At 40.1% G+C, this 22,006-nt stretch overlaps 1 protein-coding gene and 2 non-coding genes across 4 annotated transcripts in view; 1 reads left to right on the forward strand and 2 right to left on the reverse strand.

Annotated features, from left to right (window-relative positions):
* Window positions 1-22,006, forward strand: part of LOC148364308 (sodium-coupled neutral amino acid transporter 3-like) — a 71,406-nt gene that overhangs the window by 32,904 nt on the left and 16,496 nt on the right. For both annotated transcript variants that reach the window (XM_088338376.1, XM_088338377.1), the window contains 5 exons: window positions 2,074-2,167; window positions 2,232-2,347; window positions 13,851-13,924; window positions 14,452-14,544; window positions 14,625-14,706. In XM_088338376.1, coding sequence (XP_088194502.1) covers window positions 2,074-2,167; window positions 2,232-2,347; window positions 13,851-13,924; window positions 14,452-14,544; window positions 14,625-14,706 — 459 coding nt within the window. The remainder of the gene's footprint in view (window positions 1-2,073; window positions 2,168-2,231; window positions 2,348-13,850; window positions 13,925-14,451; window positions 14,545-14,624; window positions 14,707-22,006) is intronic.
* On the reverse strand, window positions 6,484-6,555 carry trnae-uuc (transfer RNA glutamic acid (anticodon UUC)). The gene has a single exon. It is a non-coding gene; the product is annotated as a tRNA-Glu (tRNA).
* trnae-uuc (transfer RNA glutamic acid (anticodon UUC)) lies at window positions 11,175-11,246 on the reverse strand. The gene has a single exon. It is a non-coding gene; the product is annotated as a tRNA-Glu (tRNA).

Genomic DNA, 22,006 nt, shown 5'->3' on the forward strand with positions numbered 1-22,006 from the left:
TCACATCAACATGGCGGCGTATGGATGCATGCATGCGGCTAGTTGCTCTCCAGCTAATCTTCTATTTATTGCCGTTCTCTTGTCTTTTTTGCTTTCACTTTTGGACACATGTGTGGCCAAAAATACTTACAGTAGGGACAAACTTATTCGGTTGGGTGGGCGTTTAAATTTTGACTTTTCGGGCACTTTTTATACCGCCTATGATATACCGAGCGAACTTCAAAGAGATCCGGCATCCTTGTGGACAGCTATTCTTCCTAATAAACGACGACAACGGCGCCGTTAAGGTTTATATAAGTATGTTTAAGGTTCGTATAAGTAAGCTGTATTGTTTTGAAACTGAAAAATAAGTGTTTAATTAAATAATATGCTCTATAATGTTACAAAGCAGACTGAAGGATAAAGCATAGTACTGAAAAACAAAGCTACACATTAGGCGTTGACATTCTGTGGTCCGTGAAGCCCCTTGAGACTCCTTGTGATTGAGGGACTTGACTATAAAGATAAATAAAGCTAGGTTTAACTTACTTTTGGAAGCTTTAGGCGACCTTCTCTACCGTGGTAAAAAGTGGACGAAAATAGCAATCCAACTATTTTCTCAACCGCATCAAGCTTTCTTATTCCACATTCATTTCAAAAGAAATGGCTCGCCTCTTCTTTACACTTTACACCAATCATACTGAATGGATGCACGAGATATGAAACAATACAAATGTCCAAGTTCTTAGCGCGCTGGAGATTTAGTATAGAATGTTTACACACAAACTAGGAAGAGGAAGCCGGATTTCTTCTTCAGGGTGAATCCTCACAGCGCCACACGCCAGTAGCGGCTGAAAGAATCACTACAGTACTGTCCTCTACTCGGAAAAAGGTGCACACAATACAGTACAAAATCTAACTTACAGCAATGTCCGAATATTTTTCGACATCCAGAAAAAAATGTTTGTATCTACCATTTTGTGTAAGTCGGATGGTCGCAGGTAGGGAAGCGTCTGTATGCTGATTACTAACTAATTAATTGTGGCATTCAAGCAAATTAGTCACAAGCTATTGCTAGGTATTTAAGCTATGACACCCATTCATTAAAAGTGATTTAAAACTGCGTCTGGACATTTTGCAAGGGATGAGCTTTTTTTTAATCATTACAACTTTCTTTCAATTATTGTGTATCCTGTGGGATCGATAAGTTAAAATACATTTCAATCACAATCCGACAGACTCGTTGATGAAATTGTTAAACAAAAACAAAATATTGTTTCTAAAAAAAACCCAAACAAAACAAAAAACAAAAAAATACTTTTAAGTTCAATTTCCTTCTATGGTGTGCTGAATTGTACCACAGTACTAGAACAGTTCTGTATTCGATCAAATTGGCATTCAACCAAAAACTTGAAGAACATTTGCACTGTTTTTTGAATGGTAGCATCAATCTGAGATCCTTATCATTGTTTTATTACCTTTTTTCCCCCATTCTCCCAAGAAAGTTAGTGATAAAACGAAGGAAAACAGTGAGAACAACGATCATGTTGAAGAAGGAAATTGTTAATATTTTTGTTATTTTGAAATACAACTAGGTAGGAATCTCTAAAAATGAATTACATTACTTCTTATGGTAAAAATGTTTCATTTTTTCGATGAGTCAGTGTTCGAACACTGATCCCAAATGGGCTATGATCAGGTACCACTGTATATTATTCTTTCTGATATTGTATCGGATCAATATCGGTATTGGCAATACCCCTAGGTTACAGTATCATTACCATATCGGAAGTGAAAAGTTGCTTTGGGATCCCCCTGCCTTTCAATGAAGTGAATGATAAATATCTTATTAAACTATGTAAAATGTTTTTTTATTATGCATTTATAACACTCACTGTGTATTTCAGAGAAGTGTTTGCGAGTCATGTACATTTGATTCAAAAATATATACGTATTGTAGATGGTATGTATGGTCAGTTTGTTTTTGTTTACGTATGAATGATTATTCTGATGATAACACCAAAGGCGGTTTAAGGGGACCCATTATGCATCCCTGATTTAAATTGGTGCTCTTAACCTGTTTTTCCCACCCAGTCCTAACAGAACCGGAAATGCAGAGGCCAACCATCCAGAAGGACAGGAGTTATCCACAGGCACCGACAAAAGCAAAACACCTCGATTTACTGATGTAAGGTCCGGTGCAATGTATATACATGCGATTGACTTTATTAATTTAGCGTTTTTGGTTACAGTTTGAGGGCAAAACATCATTCGGTATGTCCGTCTTCAACCTGGGAAATGCAATCATGGGAAGTGGAATTCTCGGACTGGCATACGCCATGGCCAACACGGGAGTTGTTCTCTTTTTGTGAGTGTTTTTTTTCAATCACATAAAACATTCCTTTCTGTGTAATACACCCCATAGAAGAGCCAGCGATGAAAAAAAAGCTGTTCAGACTCTGATCTACTGCGTTTTGACGCCTGACTCATCAGTTTAATGCAAAGTGTTGTCCAAGGGCATTTTTCGAGCACAGATAATCCTTAATTTGATTTTAGTAACCTTCTAAGTAGGCAAATGATGTAGGGCTGAATCCCTAAATAATGCAGTCCTGTAATGCCAAATGAAATGAGGAGCAAATAAAAAATGGATTTATTCATTCATTTTTTTCTTGCCTGGACACAAATTTTCTGTTCACAGTGTTGTGGATGTGGCCCATACGTGATGGGGCTTAAGCATCTGCAGCTTCAGTGTGCGTCAGACTAATATTGTCAGCGGCTCTCGGGGAATAAAAAGCTCGCTGAGTTTTACCCCCTTTGGTTTAAAAAATGTAGTAAATTGAGTTATAAGATTGCCCTACAGTGAAGCTTTTCTTTTTCCATTAGTTTTTGAAATGAACGTAATAACTGCATTTTGAGGTCAATATTTTTTGGAAGGATGTGATTCACCGAGAATGGCACATGAAAAGGAACAGAGGCTCTCAAGTTTCTGTGTCTTAAAATAAGCTCATTAGAGACATCTGATGTTCACTGACGCCTTTTTACCTCCTGTGTGTTTATCCACACATCTACTGAGGTGAGAGACTGTAAAGTGCTCAGAATTTTTCAGATGAAACTAAACTGTGAAATACAGCTCTGATACAGTTTTTATCCATCCCAACAAATTTGCCTCTTTAAATCATGGAATGATATAATATCAAACATTATCCATCACAGTCATGTCTGAAGAATTGGCTTCTTTTTGTTGTGTGTTTCATCCCTTTTTTAGTACAAATGGATGAACTTAGTTTGAGTCTTGGAAATTTAGCGCCTGGGTCAGATTAGTTCTTAGGAAATAATAATACAAATAGCATTGTAATAATATTAGAAGGAAATAGTAACAACATCTTAAAAACACGATAAAAGTTGTTATTCAGAAATGCTTATCAAACAGTAAGCCCTTTTTCCGTCTTCTTCAACAAGAAGTACCACTAAGCTTCAAAAACCAATGAGCCCTGGTGGAGAATGAAAGGAAAGAAGAAAGTAAATTGATAAAGGGATGGACAGATATCTACAAGTATAGATATTCTAAAGGACCCTTTTTTTCAATCTGGCACAGAACATGTTGTGTTCCGCCCCACAATCATGCAGATATGTTCCAAAATATTCCAAGCGCCCTGGATCTAGAGAAATTCATTTTAAAAGTAGACAGTGCGATCCGTTATCTCCCAGATCTGTTACGTCCCCGGAAGACAACGAGAACCCAACCAAATGGCGTGTCCCATTGATAAACAGACATCGATTGTGGTAATCAGCGAATGCATAGCCACCAATTTAGCTTGGAATAATTGGAACTTTGCTCACCGGGTCGCTGGGGGACTTCAATTTTGTCCAAGTTGATGATTAAAGGGTAAGATTACCTGCCGTTGTGCGTTCCTTTTTTGACTTAGCCTTATTTGAGGTATTTAATTAAATTTTCCTCTCTGTTTTTTGCTACTTGTCTTGTAATGATTATAATATTGTCCAGGTATCTCTCCAGTTTTGTTTGGTCTAAGTTAGCCTCTTTAGCAGGCGGCTAGCTGGCTTAGCTGCCGTGCTTATTGTTTTTTCTCCTGGCTTCTTTCGTATTTGTTGCAGCTGTGGCCCACGATTATCCGAGCTCATCATGTTTTTGGTCAGCCAGCCCCCCTTTTTTCTGCCGATTGGTCCTGGAATTTCCTCTATGGCAGCCGGTTACCCTGCCATGACTTGTCTGGTTCACCCCTGTAGCTCTGTGTGTCTTATTTTTGCCAGTCCGCTCTATTTTGGCTGCTCGCTATTTGTTGTATCATTACTGCACTCATCTGCGACACAAAAACTACCAATACGTAAAACACTCAAAACCTTTTCAACTAATTACCATGTAAACCAATAGGGTGACTGTCTTGCTCAGGTTCTGGTGTGCTTCAGATGACATCAGTGCTGAGGAGGTCAAAGACTAGACGGACTGTCTTCAAAATGCGTTGCCTTGGAAAATAATTGGAATATACCAATGACATATTTATAGATATTATGCAAAGAACACTTATTATTTTGCCACATTTTGTACTTTTTAGAAATTGGTAATCCCTTTAAGCATTGAAATTTCTGTTCACTTGACATCTAAAATTATTTAACCAACCACAACAAATGTTGGCCGGGCTGTAGGTTTTAGCAAATCAGTAGCTCTGGCAAATATTGGAAAGTGGCATGGTAAAAGCTGTGAGCAGCGCAACAGTGACCTGAGTGTTTCATTATATGTTAATGTCAAGAAATCTGTCATCCTACTCTGAGTCTTCTGAAAAATTCCTCCACCTCTCAATGGCCTGGCGTTCCTTCGCATTGACCAGGGCTTTATTGACATACATTTGATTGTCTGAGCATCAGCGAGTCTTTGCTAATTGAGAATCATTTAGGACACAAATACTCAAGGTTTCATGCAGAAAAATAAACATTTTTTCAATCGACAGAACAAGTATGATGTGATGATAGGTGAGACCCAACAACTTTAAACCACAGCTAGTACTCCATCTTGCCTCTACCCCAATGTAGCCTGCCTCTGATTCACAGTCTCAGACTGGATCACTTTGGCATCAATAAGAACACAAGGGCTGGAGTGTCGTGACTTTGTTGGAAGACAATCATTTCCTGTATCTTTGTAATAGCAATAATTCCCATACCGGGAGTTGAACCCAGAGCACCTGGGTGAAAGTAAGGGATCCTAACCGCTAGACCATATGGGATTCATGGATGTTGGGCTACTAGGAAATATAAGCCAATGCTATACTATGTACAGGCGGTGGCCAAGAGTGATAAACAAATGATAGGTGTGACCCAAAGCATTCAACGTTTCAGGAGTACTTGCTCTCATGGCCAGTTAGCTGACTAAATCCTCAGCGCCAAACAGCCAGGTTTATTTCCGCTTGGACTATCATTGTAGAGTCTCCAAACATCAGTGAGCTAACCTGAGGTTGAAAAGATTGATTAAGGTTGGAGACAAACTTTTTCATATAATGTTTCAAGATACATTTCCTTATTAACAATTGAGTTCCTGGAATCTGGGAGAGAAAACCAGCAATCCTAACTGCGAGACCATATAGGACACAAATAGTCAAGGCTTCATGCAGGAAAACAAACATTTTTACATGCGACAGAACAAGTATGATGTGATAATAGGTGAGACCCAAAAACTTTGAACCACAGCTAGTACTCCATTATGCCTCTAATACACAGTCTCAGACTGGATCATTTGGTCATCAATAAGAACACAAGCGCTGGAATGTCTTGACTTGGTTGGAAGACAGAAGTTTACTGTACCTTAGTAATAGCAATGATTCCCATACCGGGAGTTGAACGCAGGCCACCTGGGTGAAAACTAGGGATCCTAACCGCTAGACCATATGGGATACATGGTCATTAGGCTACTAGGAAACAAGCAAATGCTATACTTTATACAGGCGGTGGCCAAGAGTCAATAACAAATGATAGGTGTGACCCAAAGCATTCAAAGTTTCAGGAGTACTCGCTCTCATGGCCAGTTAGCTGACTAAATCCTCACCGCCAAACAGCCAGGTTTATTTCCGCTTGGACTATCATTGTAGAGTCTCCAAACATCAGTGAGCTAACCTGAGGTTGAAAAGATTGATTAAGGTTGGAGACTTAAACTTTTTCATATAATGTTTCGAGATACATTTCCTTATTAGCAATTGTGTTCCTGGAATCTGGGAGAGAAAACCAGCAATCCTAACTGTGAGACCATATAGGACACAAATAGTCAAGGGTTCATGCAGGAAAACAAACATTTTTACATACGACAGAACAAGTATGATAGGTGAGACCAAACAACTTTTAACCACCGCAAGTACTCCATCTTGCCTCTACCCCAATGTAGCCTGCCTCTGATTCACAGTCTCAGACTGGATCACTTGGACATCAACAAGAACACAAGGGCTGGAATGTCCTGACTTTGTTGGAAGACATTAGTTTCCTGTATCTTTGTAACAGCAATGAATCCCATACCGGGAATTGAACCCGGGCCACCTGGGTGAAAACCAGGGATCCTAACCGCTAGACCATATGGGACACATGGACATCAGGCTACTAGGAAACATAAGCAAATGCTATACTATATACAGGCGGTGGCCAAGAGTGAATAACAAATGATAGGTGTGACCCAAAGCATTCAAAGTTTCAGGAGTACTCGCTCTCATGGCCAGTTAGCTGACTAAATCCTCACCGCCAAACAGCCAGGTTTATTTCTGCTTGGACTATCATTGTAGAGTCTCCAAATATCAGTGAGCTAACCTGAGGTTGAAAAGATTGATTAAGGTTGGAGACTTAAACTTTTTCTTATAATGTTTCAAGATACATTTCCTTATTCGCAATTGAGTTCCTGGATCCTGGGAGAGAAAACCAGCAAACCTAACTGCGAGACCATATAGGATACAAATAGTCAAGGCTTCATGCAGGAAAACAAACATTTTTACATACGACAAAACAAGTATGATGGATGATAGGTGAGACCCAAAAACTTTGAAACACCGCAAGGACTCCATCTTGCCTCACCCCATATCAACCTGCCTCTGACTCACAGTCTCAGACTGGATCACTTGGGCATCAATAAGAACACAAGGGCTGTTTAATCGTTACTTTGTTGGAAGACAGATATTTCCTGCACCTTTGAAATAGCAATGATTCCCATACCAGGAGTTGAACCCGGGCCACCTGGGTGAAAACTAGGGATCCTAACCACTAGACCATATGGTATACACGTGTGTCAGGCTACTAGGAAACATATGCAAATGCTATACTATATACAGGCAGTGGCCTAGAGTGAATAACAAATGATAGCTGTGACCCAAAAACTTTGAACCACCGCAAGGACTCCATCTTGCCTCACCCCAATGCAGCCTGCCTCTGATTCACAGTCTCAGACTGGATCACTTGGGCATCAATAAGAACACAAGTGCCGGAGTTTTGTGACTTTGTTAGAAGACATTAGTTTCCTGTACCTTTGTAATAGTAAAGATTCCCATACCGGGAATTGAACCCGGGCCACCTGGGTGAAAACCAGGGATCCTAACCGCTAGACCATATGGAATACATGGATATTAGGCTACTAGGAAACATATGCAAATGCTATACTGTATACAGGCAGTGGCCAAGAGTGAATAACAAATGATAGCTGTGACCCAAAAACTTTGAACCACCGCAAGGACTCCATCTTGCCTCACCCCAATGCAGCCTGGCTCTGATTCACAGTCTCAGACAGGATCACTTGGGCATCAATAAGAACACAAGTGCCGGAGTTTTGTGACTTTGTTAGAAGACATTAGTTTCCTCTACCTTTGTAATAGCATGGATTCCCATACCGGGAGTTAAACCCAGGCCACCTGGGTGAAAACCAGGGATCCTAACCGCTAGACCATATAGGATACACGGATATTAGGCTACTAGGAAACATATGCAAATGCTATACTATATACAGGCAGTGGCCAAGAGTGAATAACAAATGATAGCTGTGACCCAAAAACTTTGAACCACCGCAAGGACTCCATCTTGCCTCACCCCAATGCAGCCTGGCTCTGATTCACAGTCTCAGACTGGATCACTTGGGCATCAATAAGAACACAAGTGCCGGAGTTTTGTGACTTTGTTAGAAGACATTAGATTCCTCTACCTTTGTAATAGCATAGATTCCCATACCGGGAGTTGAACCCGGGGCACCTGGGTGAAAACCAGGGATCCTAACCGCTAGACCATATGCAGGGATGTGATTTGACCAAAGTGAAATTATCTGAAAATTAGCGGGGGGGGGGGGGGGGGGGGGTGATTGCTAGCTGGGGGGGGGGGGGAAACCAGGTAGGACCAGGGCAGTAAAAAGTACAATAAGTATAGGCCCTACAGTAAAGTGTTGGTGTAATGTACACATGAAAATCTATTATTGTAATTGTTAAATATTTATGGCCATTTTTATTACGTTATAATATTTTCGAAAAAAATGGGAAAACTGTCAAATAAATTTGAAAAGTTTACCACCTACCTCAAAATTCACGACTCTATCAGCAACTGGTACAGGTTGTTGGGGTGGATCACGTCTCTTTATTACCGCTTCCGATTGTGATGTCAATAAGGGATGGAGGCCGTAAAGTTTTGGAGTTTTCGTTTGGGCACCGAAACTTCCAGCGATGGAATAATTTGTCGTTCTTGACTGGAGTTCTTTCACGTGTTTTTTGCTCTTTGCGTGACTTTCAAGAGCTTTGAAACCTCTCCCACCATAGTCGATGGTATCATGACACCAAATGCAAAGTGCTTTCCCGGCACGATCGATCTTCCGAATAAAGTCATTGAACAAATTCGTCACAGTCTTCTTTCCAACATTCGTAGATAATTCCTTCTCCAACCAGTCCCATCGAAACTTGTTTTTTACAATCTTATCAATTTCTTTAGCTCGCGGAGCATCTTTGCGTTCGATCACGGACATCTTTCTTTAAACACCCGGCAAAAACGTGTGAGAAATGAACAATGACACACTCCTATAACAAGCGCGTTTATTGGTCAACACGAGACTTCAACCAATCGCAAGTACGTTTCATTTCAGTTACGGAAACACTCAAATGGCATGCTGTCGAGACGAAATCGTTTTTTTTTACCAATTAAAACACCGGAAATTTTAAAATTTTATTTTTGGAGATAAAAAAAAGCGGAATTCCGCGAATTAGCGGAAAAATCACATCCCTGCATATGGGACACATGGACATCAGGCTACTAGGAAACATATGCAAATGCTATACTATATACAGGCAGTGGCCAAGAGTGAATAACAAATGATAGGTGTGACCCAAAGCATTCAAAGTTTCAGGAGTACTTGCTCTCATGGCCAGTTAGCTGACTAAATCCTCACCGCCAAACAGCCAGGTTTATTTCTGCTTGGACTATCATTGTAGAGTCTCCAAATATCAGTGAGCTAACCTGAGGTTGAAAAGATTGATTAAGGTTGGAGACTTAAACTTTTTCTTATAATGTTTCAAGATACATTTCCTCAATTGAGTTCCTGGATCCTGGGAGAGAAAACCAGCAAACCTAACTGAGAGACCATATAGGATACAAATAGTCAAGGCTTCATGCAGGAAAACAAACATTTTTACATACGACAAAACAAGTATGATGGATGATAGGTGAGACCCAAAAACTTTGAAACACCGCAAGGACTCCATCTTGCCTCACCCCAATGCAGCCTGCCTCTGATTCACAGTCTCAGACTGGATCACTTGGGCATCAAGAAGAACACAAGTGCCGGAGTTTTGTGACTTTGTTAGAAGACATTAGTTTCCTGTACCTTTGTAATAGTAAAGATTCCCATACCGGGAATTGAACCCCGGCCACCTGGGTGAAAACCAGGGATCCTAACCGCTAGACCATATGGGATACACAGATATTATGCTACTAGGAAACATATGTAAATGCTATACTATATACAGGCAGTGGCCAAGAGTGAATAACAAATGATAGGTGTGACCCAAAGCATTCAAAGTTTCAGGAGTACTCGCTCTCATGGCCAGTTAGCTGACTAAATCCTCAGCGCCAAAAAGCCAGGTTTATTTTCGCTTGGACTATCATTGTAGGGTCTCCAAACATCAGTGAGCTAACCTGAGGTTGAAAAGATTGATTAAGGTTGGAGACTTAAACTTTTTCTTATAATGTTTCAAGATACATTTCCTCAATTGAGTTCCTGGATCCTGGGAGAGAAAACCAGCAAACCTAACTGCGAGACCATATAGGATACAAATAGTCAAGGCTTCATGCAGGAAAAAAAACATTTTTACATACGACAGAACAAGTATGATGGATGATAGGTGAGACCCAAAAACTTTGAAACACCGCAATGACTCCATCTTGCCTCACCCCATATCAACCTGCCTCTGACTCACAGTCTCAGACTGGATGACTTGGGCATCAATAAGAACACAAGGGCTGGAATGTCATGACTTTGTTGGAAGACATTAGTTTCCTGTATCTTTGTAACAGCAATGATTCCCATACCGGGAGTTGAACCCAGGCCACCTGGGTGAAAATCAGGGATCCTAACCGCTAGACCATATGGAATACACGGGTATCAGGCTTCTAGGAAACATATGCAAATGCTATACTATACACAGGCAGCGGCCAAGAGTGAATAACAAATGATAGCTGTGACCCAATAACCTTGAACCACCGCAAGGACTCCATCTTGCCTCACCCCAATGCAGCCTGGCTTTGATTCACAGTCTCAGACTGGATCACTTGGGCATCAATAAGAACACAAGTGCCGGAGTTTTGTGACTTTGTTAGAAGACATTAGTTTCCTGTACCTTTGTAATAGCATAGATGCCCATACTGGGATTTGAACGCGGGCCACCTGGGTGAAAACCAGGGATCCTAACCGCTAGACCATATGGGATACACGGGTATTAGGTTACTAGGAAACATATGCAAATGCTATACTATATACAGGCAGTGGCCAAGAGTGAATAACAAATGATAGCTGTGACCCAAAAACTTTGAACCACCGCAAGGACTCCATCTTGCCTCACCCCAATGCAGCCTGGCTCTGATTCACAGTCTCAGACTGGATCACTTGGGCATCAATAAGAACACAAGTGCCGGAGTTTTGTGACTTTGTTAGAAGACATTAGATTCCTCTACCTTTGTAATAGCATAGATTCCCATACCGGGAGTTGAACCCGGGGCACCTGGGTGAAAACCAGGGATCCTAACCGCTAGACCATATGGGATACAGAGGTAATACGCTACTAGGAAACATAAGCAAAAGCTATACTATATACAGGCAGTGGCCAAGAGTGAATAACAAATGATAGGTGTGACCCAAAGCATTCAAAGTTTCAGGAGTACTAGCTGACTTAATCCTCACTGCCAAAAAGCCAGGTTTATTTCCGCCATGAATATGATTGTAGAGTCTCCAAACATCAGTGAGCTAACGTGAGGTTGAAAAGATTGATTAAATTGGAGACTTGAACTTTTTCATATAATGTTTCAAGATACATTTCCTCAATTGAGTTCCTGGATCCTGGGAGAGAAAACCAGCAAACCTAACTGCGAGACCATATAGGATACAAATAGTCAAGGCTTCATGCAGGAAAACAAACATTTTTACATACGACAGAACAAGTATGATGGATGATAGGTGAGACCCAAAAACTTTGAAACACCGCAATGACTCCATCTTGCCTCACCCCATATCAACCTGCCTCTGACTCACAGTCTCAGACTGGATCACTTGGGCATCAATAAGAACACAAGGGCTGGAATGTCATGACTTTGTTAGAAGACATTAGTTTCCTGTACCTTTGTAATAGCATAGATGCCCATACCGGGAGTTGAACCCAGGCCACCTGGGTGAAAACCAGGGATCCTAACCGCTAGACCATATGGGACACATGGACATCAGGCTACTAGGAAACATAAGCAAATGCTATACTATATACAGGCGGTGGCCAAGAGTGAATAACAAATGATAGGTGTGACCCAAAGCATTCAAAGTTTCAGGAGTACTCGCTCTCATGGCCAGTTAGCTGACTAAATCCTCACCGCCAAACAGCCAGGTTTATTTCCGCTTGGACTATCATTGTAGGGTCTCCAAACATCAGTGAGCTAACGTGAGGTTGAAAAGATTGATTAAATTGGAGACTTGAACTTTTTCATATAATGTTTCAAGATACATTTCCTCAATTGAGTTCCTGGATCCTGGGAGAGAAAACCAGCAAACCTAACTGCGAGACCATATAGGACACAAATAGTCAAGGCTTCATGCAGGAAAACAAACATTTTTACATACGACAGAACAAGTATGATGGATGATAGGCGAGACCCAACAACTTTTAACCACGGCAAGCATTCCATCTTGCCTCTACCCCAATACAGGTTGCCTCTGATTCACAGTCTCAGACTGGGTCACTTGGGCATCAATAAGAACACAAGTGCCGGAGTTTTGTGACTTTGTTGGAAGACATTAGTTTCCTGTAACTTTGTAATAGCAATGATTCCCATACCAGAAGTTGATCCCGGGGAACCTGGATGAAAACCAGGGATCCTAACCGCTAGACCATATGGGATACATGGATGTTGGGCTACTAGGAAATATAAGCCAATGCTATACTATATACAGGCGGTGGCCAAGAGTGATAAACAAATGATAGGTGTGACCCAAAGCATTCAAAGTTTCAGGAGTACTCGCTCTCATGGCCAGTTAGCTGACTTAATCCTCACCGCCAAAAAGCCAGGTTTATTTCCGCCTTGACTATGATTGTAGAGTCTCCAAACATCAGTGAGCTAACCTGAGGTTGAAAAGATTGATTAAGGCTGGAGACCTAAACTTTTTCATATAATGTTTCAAGATACATTTCCTTATTAGGACACAAATAGTCAAGGCTTCATGCAGGAAAACAAATATTTTTATATACGACAGAACAATTATGATGGATGATAGGTGTGAGACCCAACAACTATTAACCACAGCAAGTCCTCCATCTTGCCTCTACCCCAATGCAGCCTTTTTCTGATTCAAAGTCTCAGACTTGATCACCTGGGCATCAATATGAATGCATTACCAGTTTGTTCACCAAATCTTCCGATCCAAACAACCATCATTTTTTTCTGCTTAGACTTGTATTGTTGATTTTCGGAGAATCAGTTAGCTCAAGTTTTAAAAGATTAATGTCGTTGGGGACCAAAACTTTTCCATTCAAAGTGTTAAAATACATTTCCATACCAGGAAAAGAACTCAGGCTACCTGGACAAAGACCCTAACGCATACACAGGCATATTGCTTCATGCAGGACTATTTAACCATATTTTCTATCCAAGAGATTTATGCCTATTTGGTGAGCTCCATTGTGTTTGAGCTACAACACGTAGTTTTGACGGAAATTTCCAACACCAGGACTTTAACCTGGCCAATTTTGGTGTTAATTAGGAATCTTTACCGCTAGACCATAATGTACAATAATTGTATAACTTTATCCCTGAGCCATATGTATTCATGAAAAGAGCCATATACAGTAAGACCTGTGAAATCCCAACATTGCGTCGTTTCTTTTGAAAGACTCCATCTGCCGCGTTGCTGCTTAGTGTGGAAGAGGGCAGAGGGCAGCCAACTTGATCAGCTGCAGCAACAATCCAAGATAAAGGCGAGCCACGGGACTCACCAGCATGTTTCTATACTGCAGCTGTATAAATAACATACAGTACATGCTTAAACGTGCCAGGTCATGAAATGTAGGACTTATGATTTCTATATTGTCCTATCTGTTGGTTCAAGAGGTAAATGTAGTTTTGCTCTTCGTAATTACATTCTTGTCAACTGTTTTGTTTTTTCTCAGGGTTCTTCTGACAGTGGTGGCAGCCCTTTCATCATATTCTATTCATTTACTACTCAAGTCCTCAGGCATTGTCGGTATGTAATATTGAAAATGTGTCATGTACTTCTTGGTTTAATATTCACACTTCATGCTGTGTTAGGAATTGGCACCACTAATCGTTGTTGGCGGGTCAATTGTGACCCGGGGTCTATCTCAGTCCCGACCAAAAAAAAAAGAAACGAGTATCGCTCAGTATCGTAATCTAGTTCAATTAGTTCATTCATTAGTTCATTGTTTTTTCTTTCTTTCTGTGCAATACCATAAATACCACTTAAAAATACTGAATACTTTAAATGTCAAGTAACCCTCGAATGACCATTCAGTAACCCCAGAGTTAGTATTACCTCAAATTGAAGGCCCTGTCCAATTAGATTGACAATACTCTATTCAAGCATTTTTTTTGGTATGGCATTTAAGAATTTTAGATCTATATCGATGTAATTCCAATAATATTCAAAGAGTTAATTGCTGGTGAACCTGGTTCTAAAATATTTGCTAGCTTTCGCCACAGACTGTTACCGTAGCTTCATAATTATCACGAACATTTTGCCTGTTCTTTGAGGTATCCGTGCTTATGAGCAGCTTGGCTTCAGGGCTTTTGGCACTCCGGGAAAGATGGCAGCAGGTATTGCCATCACGCTGCAAAACATTGGAGGTAAGCATGAACACTTCAAATTTATCATCTCAATCACACACCACCAAGTAACATTTGTCAATCTCATCTTCCTTTTACAGCAATGTCAAGTTATTTATATATTGTCAAGTATGAATTTCCTCTGGTCATCCAGGCCTTCCTTAAGGTGGATAAACCAGCAGGGTGAGTACTGTAACTGTTTCTTAACATTTTTGTCATAGCAGGGATTAATAACGCTTGCGCTGCCTTGTGTTCATGAGATGGAACCTATGCCTCAGTTGTTAAATCTTTTACAACAGCCCTTTGAGAAACTGCGGATATCAGTTACCAGATATTTCATGAAAAAAAATGTAGGTTGAGGCAAATACCGATACCAGGTAGCAGCCTACTTTAGATATCCTACTATTGACCGTTTAACAAACAAGAAATACAAGTTTAAGGACTAATAAATTGCCATGAAATCAATTCAATGTTGACGAAACTTTATTGATAATTCTTTGAAGGTATCAGACACTTTTTGGGGCGATAAACGCATATTTTATATAGTAGTGAGATACTAGTACTCAAGAATGTTTTTGGAAATTGAAGCTATCCTCAACTTTTGGCCAAGAGCTCAACTATTTGCGTGTTTCTGCATGTTCACCTCTTAAAATTCCACTAAAAGTACTCAAGGCATTAATCGGAGTGAAGCAGAATATGCCAACAACTGCAATTCACGGGTACAGAAATCTTTTTATGAATTCTTGGATCCGAAGTGAATTTTCTCAGTTTCTTTTTGTTGATACCGACATTGACTGCTATATACGTAAACTTTATAAAACTGATGCAGAAAAGTTAAAACGGGGAAGGGTTATAAAACATGAGATTGGACTAGATGAATGGATGCAGTTAGACTTCAAGTGAATGAAATTAGTAAATAACTACCGCATTTATTAATCTTTAACATGGCTTTTTTTATAGAAAAATAATTCGAAAGTTAGGGTGTTTTTTAATACTCAAGGTTTTACCGTATTATTGCTAAAAATTAGTTTCAAAAGTGTTTGAAACCAAGTTATGGCAGTGAAAGTAGTAATCTCTCACCACTAGACCACTAGAGGTCTGGATCGTTATTGGATTTTATCATGATCATGGTGTCTTTAGTCATGGTACCAGGAATGTTAATTTCGTTGTGCATTTCACATGTTACAATGACAGAGGTTTGTCACTTAAAATACTTATAATAGAATAGAAGCATACAATCAAATTTATTGTCATTGTAAAATGTGAAACACACATCAAGATTAACATTTGTCTCTGGTATTGTGATTGGAAAAAGTGTGATAATGAGATATAATCTACTTCATATTTCATCTATACCACTGGTAGAATTCGTTGCTCTCATCGCTGCTACCAGTTTTTGAATCCTGTTGCACCAAACCGCAAAGATTAAGCTGAGAATAACCAAACAACATTTACCGTAAATTCTGGACTATAAGCCGCTACTTTTTTCCCAAACTTTCAACCCTGCGGCTTATTCAGTGATGCAGCCAATCTATGTAATTTTTCTAACGGCCGCCAGCGGCGCTCGAGTACAAAAGGTAAGATTTCGACTGCAACTTCTTAGTTTGTGCACAAATTAAATTAGCATAGACATAGCCTCATCATGCAAATTGCAAAAAGAAAGGCACATGACGCAATTTTCAAGCTAAACGCAATCAAGCAGTCCGATATAGAAGGAAACAGAGCTACTGCAAGTAAACTTTACTTTGCGAGCGTGTTGCTAGCGTGTCTTTGAATAAGGGAGCGTGGGACGACGTCGATGTGACAGTCTTTTTCCCATTCTGAAGGAAGACGACTGTCAGCTTACTCAGTTATAAGGAGTAAGCTCAAGACGGTTTACCGCAGTTTCTACGTGAACGATATGTTATTTTTAACAGACCCGTTTTCCTTGTGTCGCGAGCGTGTTCCTAGTAGCGTTTTTCTACCCTTTATTTATTATTATTATTAAAGCTTTGAAAACTCTCTCGGTGTACCGTCTTTCTTTGTAAATATGTGTAACCATGTATAATATGTATTTGCAACTGTATATTTTTGTAATGTATTTATTTTAAAAACTTATTCTGATATGTTTTGCACGAGCAAATGAGAAAGAAGGGGCGGGGCAAACGCGGGCTGACGGGAAGTGGAGTAAAGGTGAGACGTGTTTGTGGACGCGGCCGACAATAGTGGATATATATTTTTCCCGCCCTTACCTTTGGGAATATACACTTTCTTCCTTGGATTACTTTCAACGGGCACCCGGACTCTGAAGGTCTGCATCAAATTTTAACTACCTGTATCATTTTCCGTTCATTTTGCCGGCTGTGTTTATAGGACTGTGTCGGATATGGGTTAAATCTGTGTTTGTGTTGCACTTTACCAATGTGGGCGCATGCGGCTAATATACAGTTGCGGCTTGTGTATGTACAAAATCTGTTTACCTCTCGAAATGTGGTGGGTGCGGCTTATAATCAGGTGCGCTCTATAGTCCGGAATTTACGGTAATACCGCATTCTTATTAAAAATTAGGGATGCGCGTTATACACACCTGTACATTGTTCACGAATAAATGAAGTACTGTACTGCACATACAAATATAATGATAATCATAATGTGCAGGAATTACCACTGAAAAATAAAAGACATATAAATGGCGGAAAAAATACAAATTTTATAGCTGAAAACTTATATGACCATGCCTATATGTGCAGTGAAACATTTCATTATTACAACAGTTCCTAGGTGACATAAATTAATGACAATAAATTCATCATTTACAACAAGAAATATTGCCTAATGAATTTGCATCCAGCAACTTTTCGGGTAAAAACAACATGACTGTTCATTTAAATCGCCGATGACTGAAAATAACTAACGGAAATATCGCAGAGGCTTATCGTGCCACGCCAGGCATCGAGTCAAGATTCAGAGACTTATGGCGTCATGTCATGCGTCGGGTCAAGATCCGAAGCCGTCTCACTGTCATGCCAATAGAACATGCGGCACAGTTGGTGTGCAAACAGCTGTGATAGTAACCCCGAAGGAGGGAAAGTCTTACACAAAAACACAGCTTCACTCCATGAGTGTAAACCGTAGGATATCTCTGGCCAGGCGCAGGTGGCCCCGGGGACAAACAACACTCGCTTCCTTGGGAGTTTGAGTGCGATGTTACATTCTCACCCCTTCACTCTTGACCCAATTTTATTCTCTCCGAAATGGCACACTTAAGAAGGGGCACATTACACTCGGTTTTGGCTTCCCTTCACTGGATACCTGAGCATGTCAGGGTTCATTTTTATATTCTCTTATTTGTTTTTGAATCTTTAAAATGGCCTTGCCTCTTCTTACCTCAGTGAGCTGCTTCACTGCCATGCTCCTGCTTGATGCCTGAGGTCAGTCGATGAGCCGCTGCTGGAGGTACCGAGGTCTAAGGGGAAGCTCAGAGGGGATAGAGCCTTTTCTGTTGCTGCTCCCAAACTTTGGAACAATTTGCCCTTGCGCATCAGACAGGCGCCCCTCACTGTCAGTTTTTAAAACTATCTTGAACCCCATTGTTATTCCTTGGCTTTTGATCCAGCATGAGACTTTGTACCTCTTTTTATTCTTAACTTTATTTATTTATGTACTGTTAAAGGTTCTACATTGTACTGTTTGCCTATTTATACTTAATGTCTATAACTTTGGGCTATGGAAGATGTTTCAGGAGTCAGGTTGACTTGATACAGTTTTAAGTGCAATATTTCTGTCTAAGTGCAATATCCCGGTAATGTACAGTTCTTTGTTTCAGATGCTCTTGACTTAATTCTAAAACTGTTATGGAAGAAAAAGACATATCTTGGTTGTAGAAAAGTTCTTAACTTTATTTATTTTGTAATGTTGAAGGTTTTACCTTGTACAGTTTACATATGTATGCTTAACTTTATTTCCATAACTTTGTGACATGGAAGATTTTTAGGTTTTTACTTTGACTTTTACAGTTTTGAGTGCAATTTCACACGATTCAAATATGGTTCAAGTACAATATTCCGTTTGGGTTTAGTTATATATATATATATATATATATATATATATATATATATATATATATATATATATATATATATATATATATATATATATATATATATATATATATATATATATATATATATATATATATATATATACAGAGAGAGAGAGAGAGAGAGAGATTAGTCTCCAACTAATAAATTGGAAAAACAAAACAACAACGCATCCACCCTATGACAATAATCACCTTCAATGCTGTAAAATGAAACACTGGTTACCATGCTTAGATGGAAATGTGCATTCATGACGACGGATGATTTTTCGATTACTTCTTCTCTACCATTACTCGTTATTATCTGCACCGTTTATTTTCAGTAAGGTCGCGGGGGGTGCTGGAGCCCATCTCAGTTGTCTTCGGGCAGCGGGCAGGGGACACCCTGAACTGCTTGCCAGCCAGTCGCAGGGCACAGAGACAGACAACTCACTCCCTCATTCACACTTAGGGACAATTAAGACCGGCCAATTAACCTGACATGCATGATTTTGGAATGTGGGAGGAAACCGGAGTGCCGGAGGAAACCCACACAATCACTGGAAGAACATGCAAACTCCGCACAGGAGGGCTGGTAGCTGGACTTGATCCCATGATCCTAGAACAGTGCCGCGGACGCGCTTAACCACTTGGTTGCCTACCATTACTCTTTACTTGATATTTTAAACTGTGGTATTTTATCTTGTAAATGTTCTTTCATCGTCAGAATGCCACTTTTTAATTTTGTTGTGCATTTCACATATGACAATAAATTATACAATATTTAACATCAGCCTAAAAATGACACCCGTTATTTACTGTAAATTTTGCTCATTATATTATGATATACCGGAGCCATATCCCCCTAGTGGGAGGTGCCTAGAGTCAAGAACACATTCATATTTTGACTCTTTCTGCAAGATTGATACAGAGGAGTGGATTCCCAGCCCCCTTGTTCAACCCAACTGAGGTGATGCAACATCTCATTGAGAGTCATTAGGTGACCAACCCCCCCTATTCCAACCCCTAATGCCGAGCGCCAAACAGGGAGGCAATGGGTACCAATGTTGTAAGTCTTGGGTATGACCCGACCGAGGCTTGAACCAGTAACCTCCCAGTCTCGGCGGGTGCTAGTAAATACTGTACAGTACACATAATTCTGGCAAATCTTTTAAAGAGTTGGATTTATAGTCGTACAATAAATTAGAGATGCCCCAATTCATATTCAATAACGATATCGGCTTCCAATATCGTTCTTTAAATTGAGTATCAGTGTAGAATCATATCCCTGTGACCCTACTGCGGATACAAGGTGGAATAAATGGATACAGAATTTGGCCGATCCAGTTTTATTTATTTTGAAGTGTCAACATGCATGATGACTTCTGCAAAAGCAGATAAGCAGAAAACAGAAGTTTGTAATATTTAAAGATTAATGGGGACTCAAAAAGATGATACACTCATTTATAAGGGATTGCGTGGATGAAAAATAAATAAACTCAACCAGATATTCTTTGATTTCAACAAAAATGTAAGCAGTGTTTTCTACTGCAATAGAATCTTTCCTGAGCTACAGACGTCCACATTATTTTGTGTGTGTGTCAATCATCTGTGCTGTGCGCAGTATTATTTCATGATTCATCATTTCTTAGGACTGGTAAACTGCGTGCACAATGAAGTAAAAATTGAAGATCTGTTTCCAGTTTTTAATTAAAACGACATCGGCTTTTTCTGATCATTACGTTCAAATATATTTTCTGCCTTCCAATCATACTCATTCATGTATTTTGATTCTCGGTTTTATTTTTGCTTATAACATCTGCGCCGATATAAAAGCGTAGAGTGGTGTGTCTGCAGTAATCAGGCAAAGATTGTGTCCCTGGACCAGATGGCCAGAGGGCAAGATGACAACAGGACAGATGGATGAGCTTCTACATTTTTTCCCTGCATTGTGTGTACGCGTGCAAAATCCAGACAGCTACAAAGAGGGAGTGTTTACTTGTGCTATTTTCCTACTTGATAGAAAAGAAAGAATGACTCACCGCAACTAAAAATAGATTTTTTTGGGGGCATTAATGTGGCAAATCGAGTCACTGTTAAGAAATAATTGGAAAAAAAAATTCAGATTCAATCAATACAAGAAAACGAGTATTAAAAACACAAAATAATAAGAGATACTGCGCCTCAAATAAATTCTGAGCATTGTAATATGTGCTTACTGTGTACTTGACAGACAGGATGTCATGATTTGTCAATTGCCCTCACCTGCGCTCACTCTTTCAGCCCCAGCTGCCACTCATTCCCTAATTAGTCCTCCTCCTATTCAAGCACATAATTTTCGTTCACTCCTGGTCAGTCGGTCAGCGAACCTCAGCGCATACAAGGCAAGCACTTTTGACTCTGGCTCCCGTTTTGGTCCCGAACTGCTCCTGTATCAATCCCCGATTCCAGGCCCATTCTCCTCTCCCGGCTACCGGTATCCTGCCTAAATCCGTTTCCCCGGCTACCCGACTTGCTTTCGATCTCCGACCACGCTCCGTTCTCCCGTCCCAGCTGCCCGACTTTTTCCGATCTGTGATCACGATTTGTTCTCCTGTCCCGGCTACTCGACTTGTCCGGTCCACGATTACGCTCGGCCCTCCGACCCTCCCTTTTTGCCTCACCATCTGTCATCAGCCGCGGGGGGCTTCCTGTTCCACCTGTCCAGCGAGCACCAGATCGCTGTCTTTTCCCCTGTCCCTGACTTCCCCGATCCCTTAATAAAGCATTGTGTGAAACGTTACGCACCACTTGTTCAGGTTGTGACACAGGTTCCTTAAAAGAAAGACTAACACACTTAGGAGATTCTTTCCCTGGTGTCAACACCCCCCTAAACAAGCACACAAAACTAGAAAAAACATCTTGCCAATGTATAGAAAAAACAATCACATTTTATTTTTGCATAATGTTGCTGTAATCCCATTTTTATTGCCATATTTTCTGATGCACGTAAAACTCAGACAAGTGTACAAACACTACCTTTTAAATATTGTTCATCTATCCTAGGAATCATTTTTTATTTTATATTTTTTCTTTAAAGCACATGTGTCAAACTCATGACCCAGAGGCCAAATGTGGCCCGATTCATCATTTTATGTGGCCCACAAAAGCTCAAAATGTCTACAAATACATTCGTCAAGAATGCTTTAAACACAAAATCGACGCCAACGAGAGCAATTGAGCATACATGCCCAAAATGTATGTTCGGTCACGTTACGTTTTCGTAGTGTGTAATCTTCCTTGTGCTTTTTAGCAGTCGTTTTTGGTTGCACTACACAATACAATAAGTTTTTATGACATGTTTATCATTGAGTGCCACAACTAATCTATTTTTTTTAAATATCGCACACTTTGTTGTTGTAATCAATGACAATGAAGACTATTGTA

Source organism: Urocampus carinirostris, chromosome 6 (genome assembly GCF_059441175.1).
Source record: "Urocampus carinirostris isolate Australia breed hairy pipefish chromosome 6, RoL_Ucar_1.0, whole genome shotgun sequence".
NCBI classification, from domain to species: Eukaryota; Metazoa; Chordata; class Actinopteri; order Syngnathiformes; family Syngnathidae; genus Urocampus; species Urocampus carinirostris.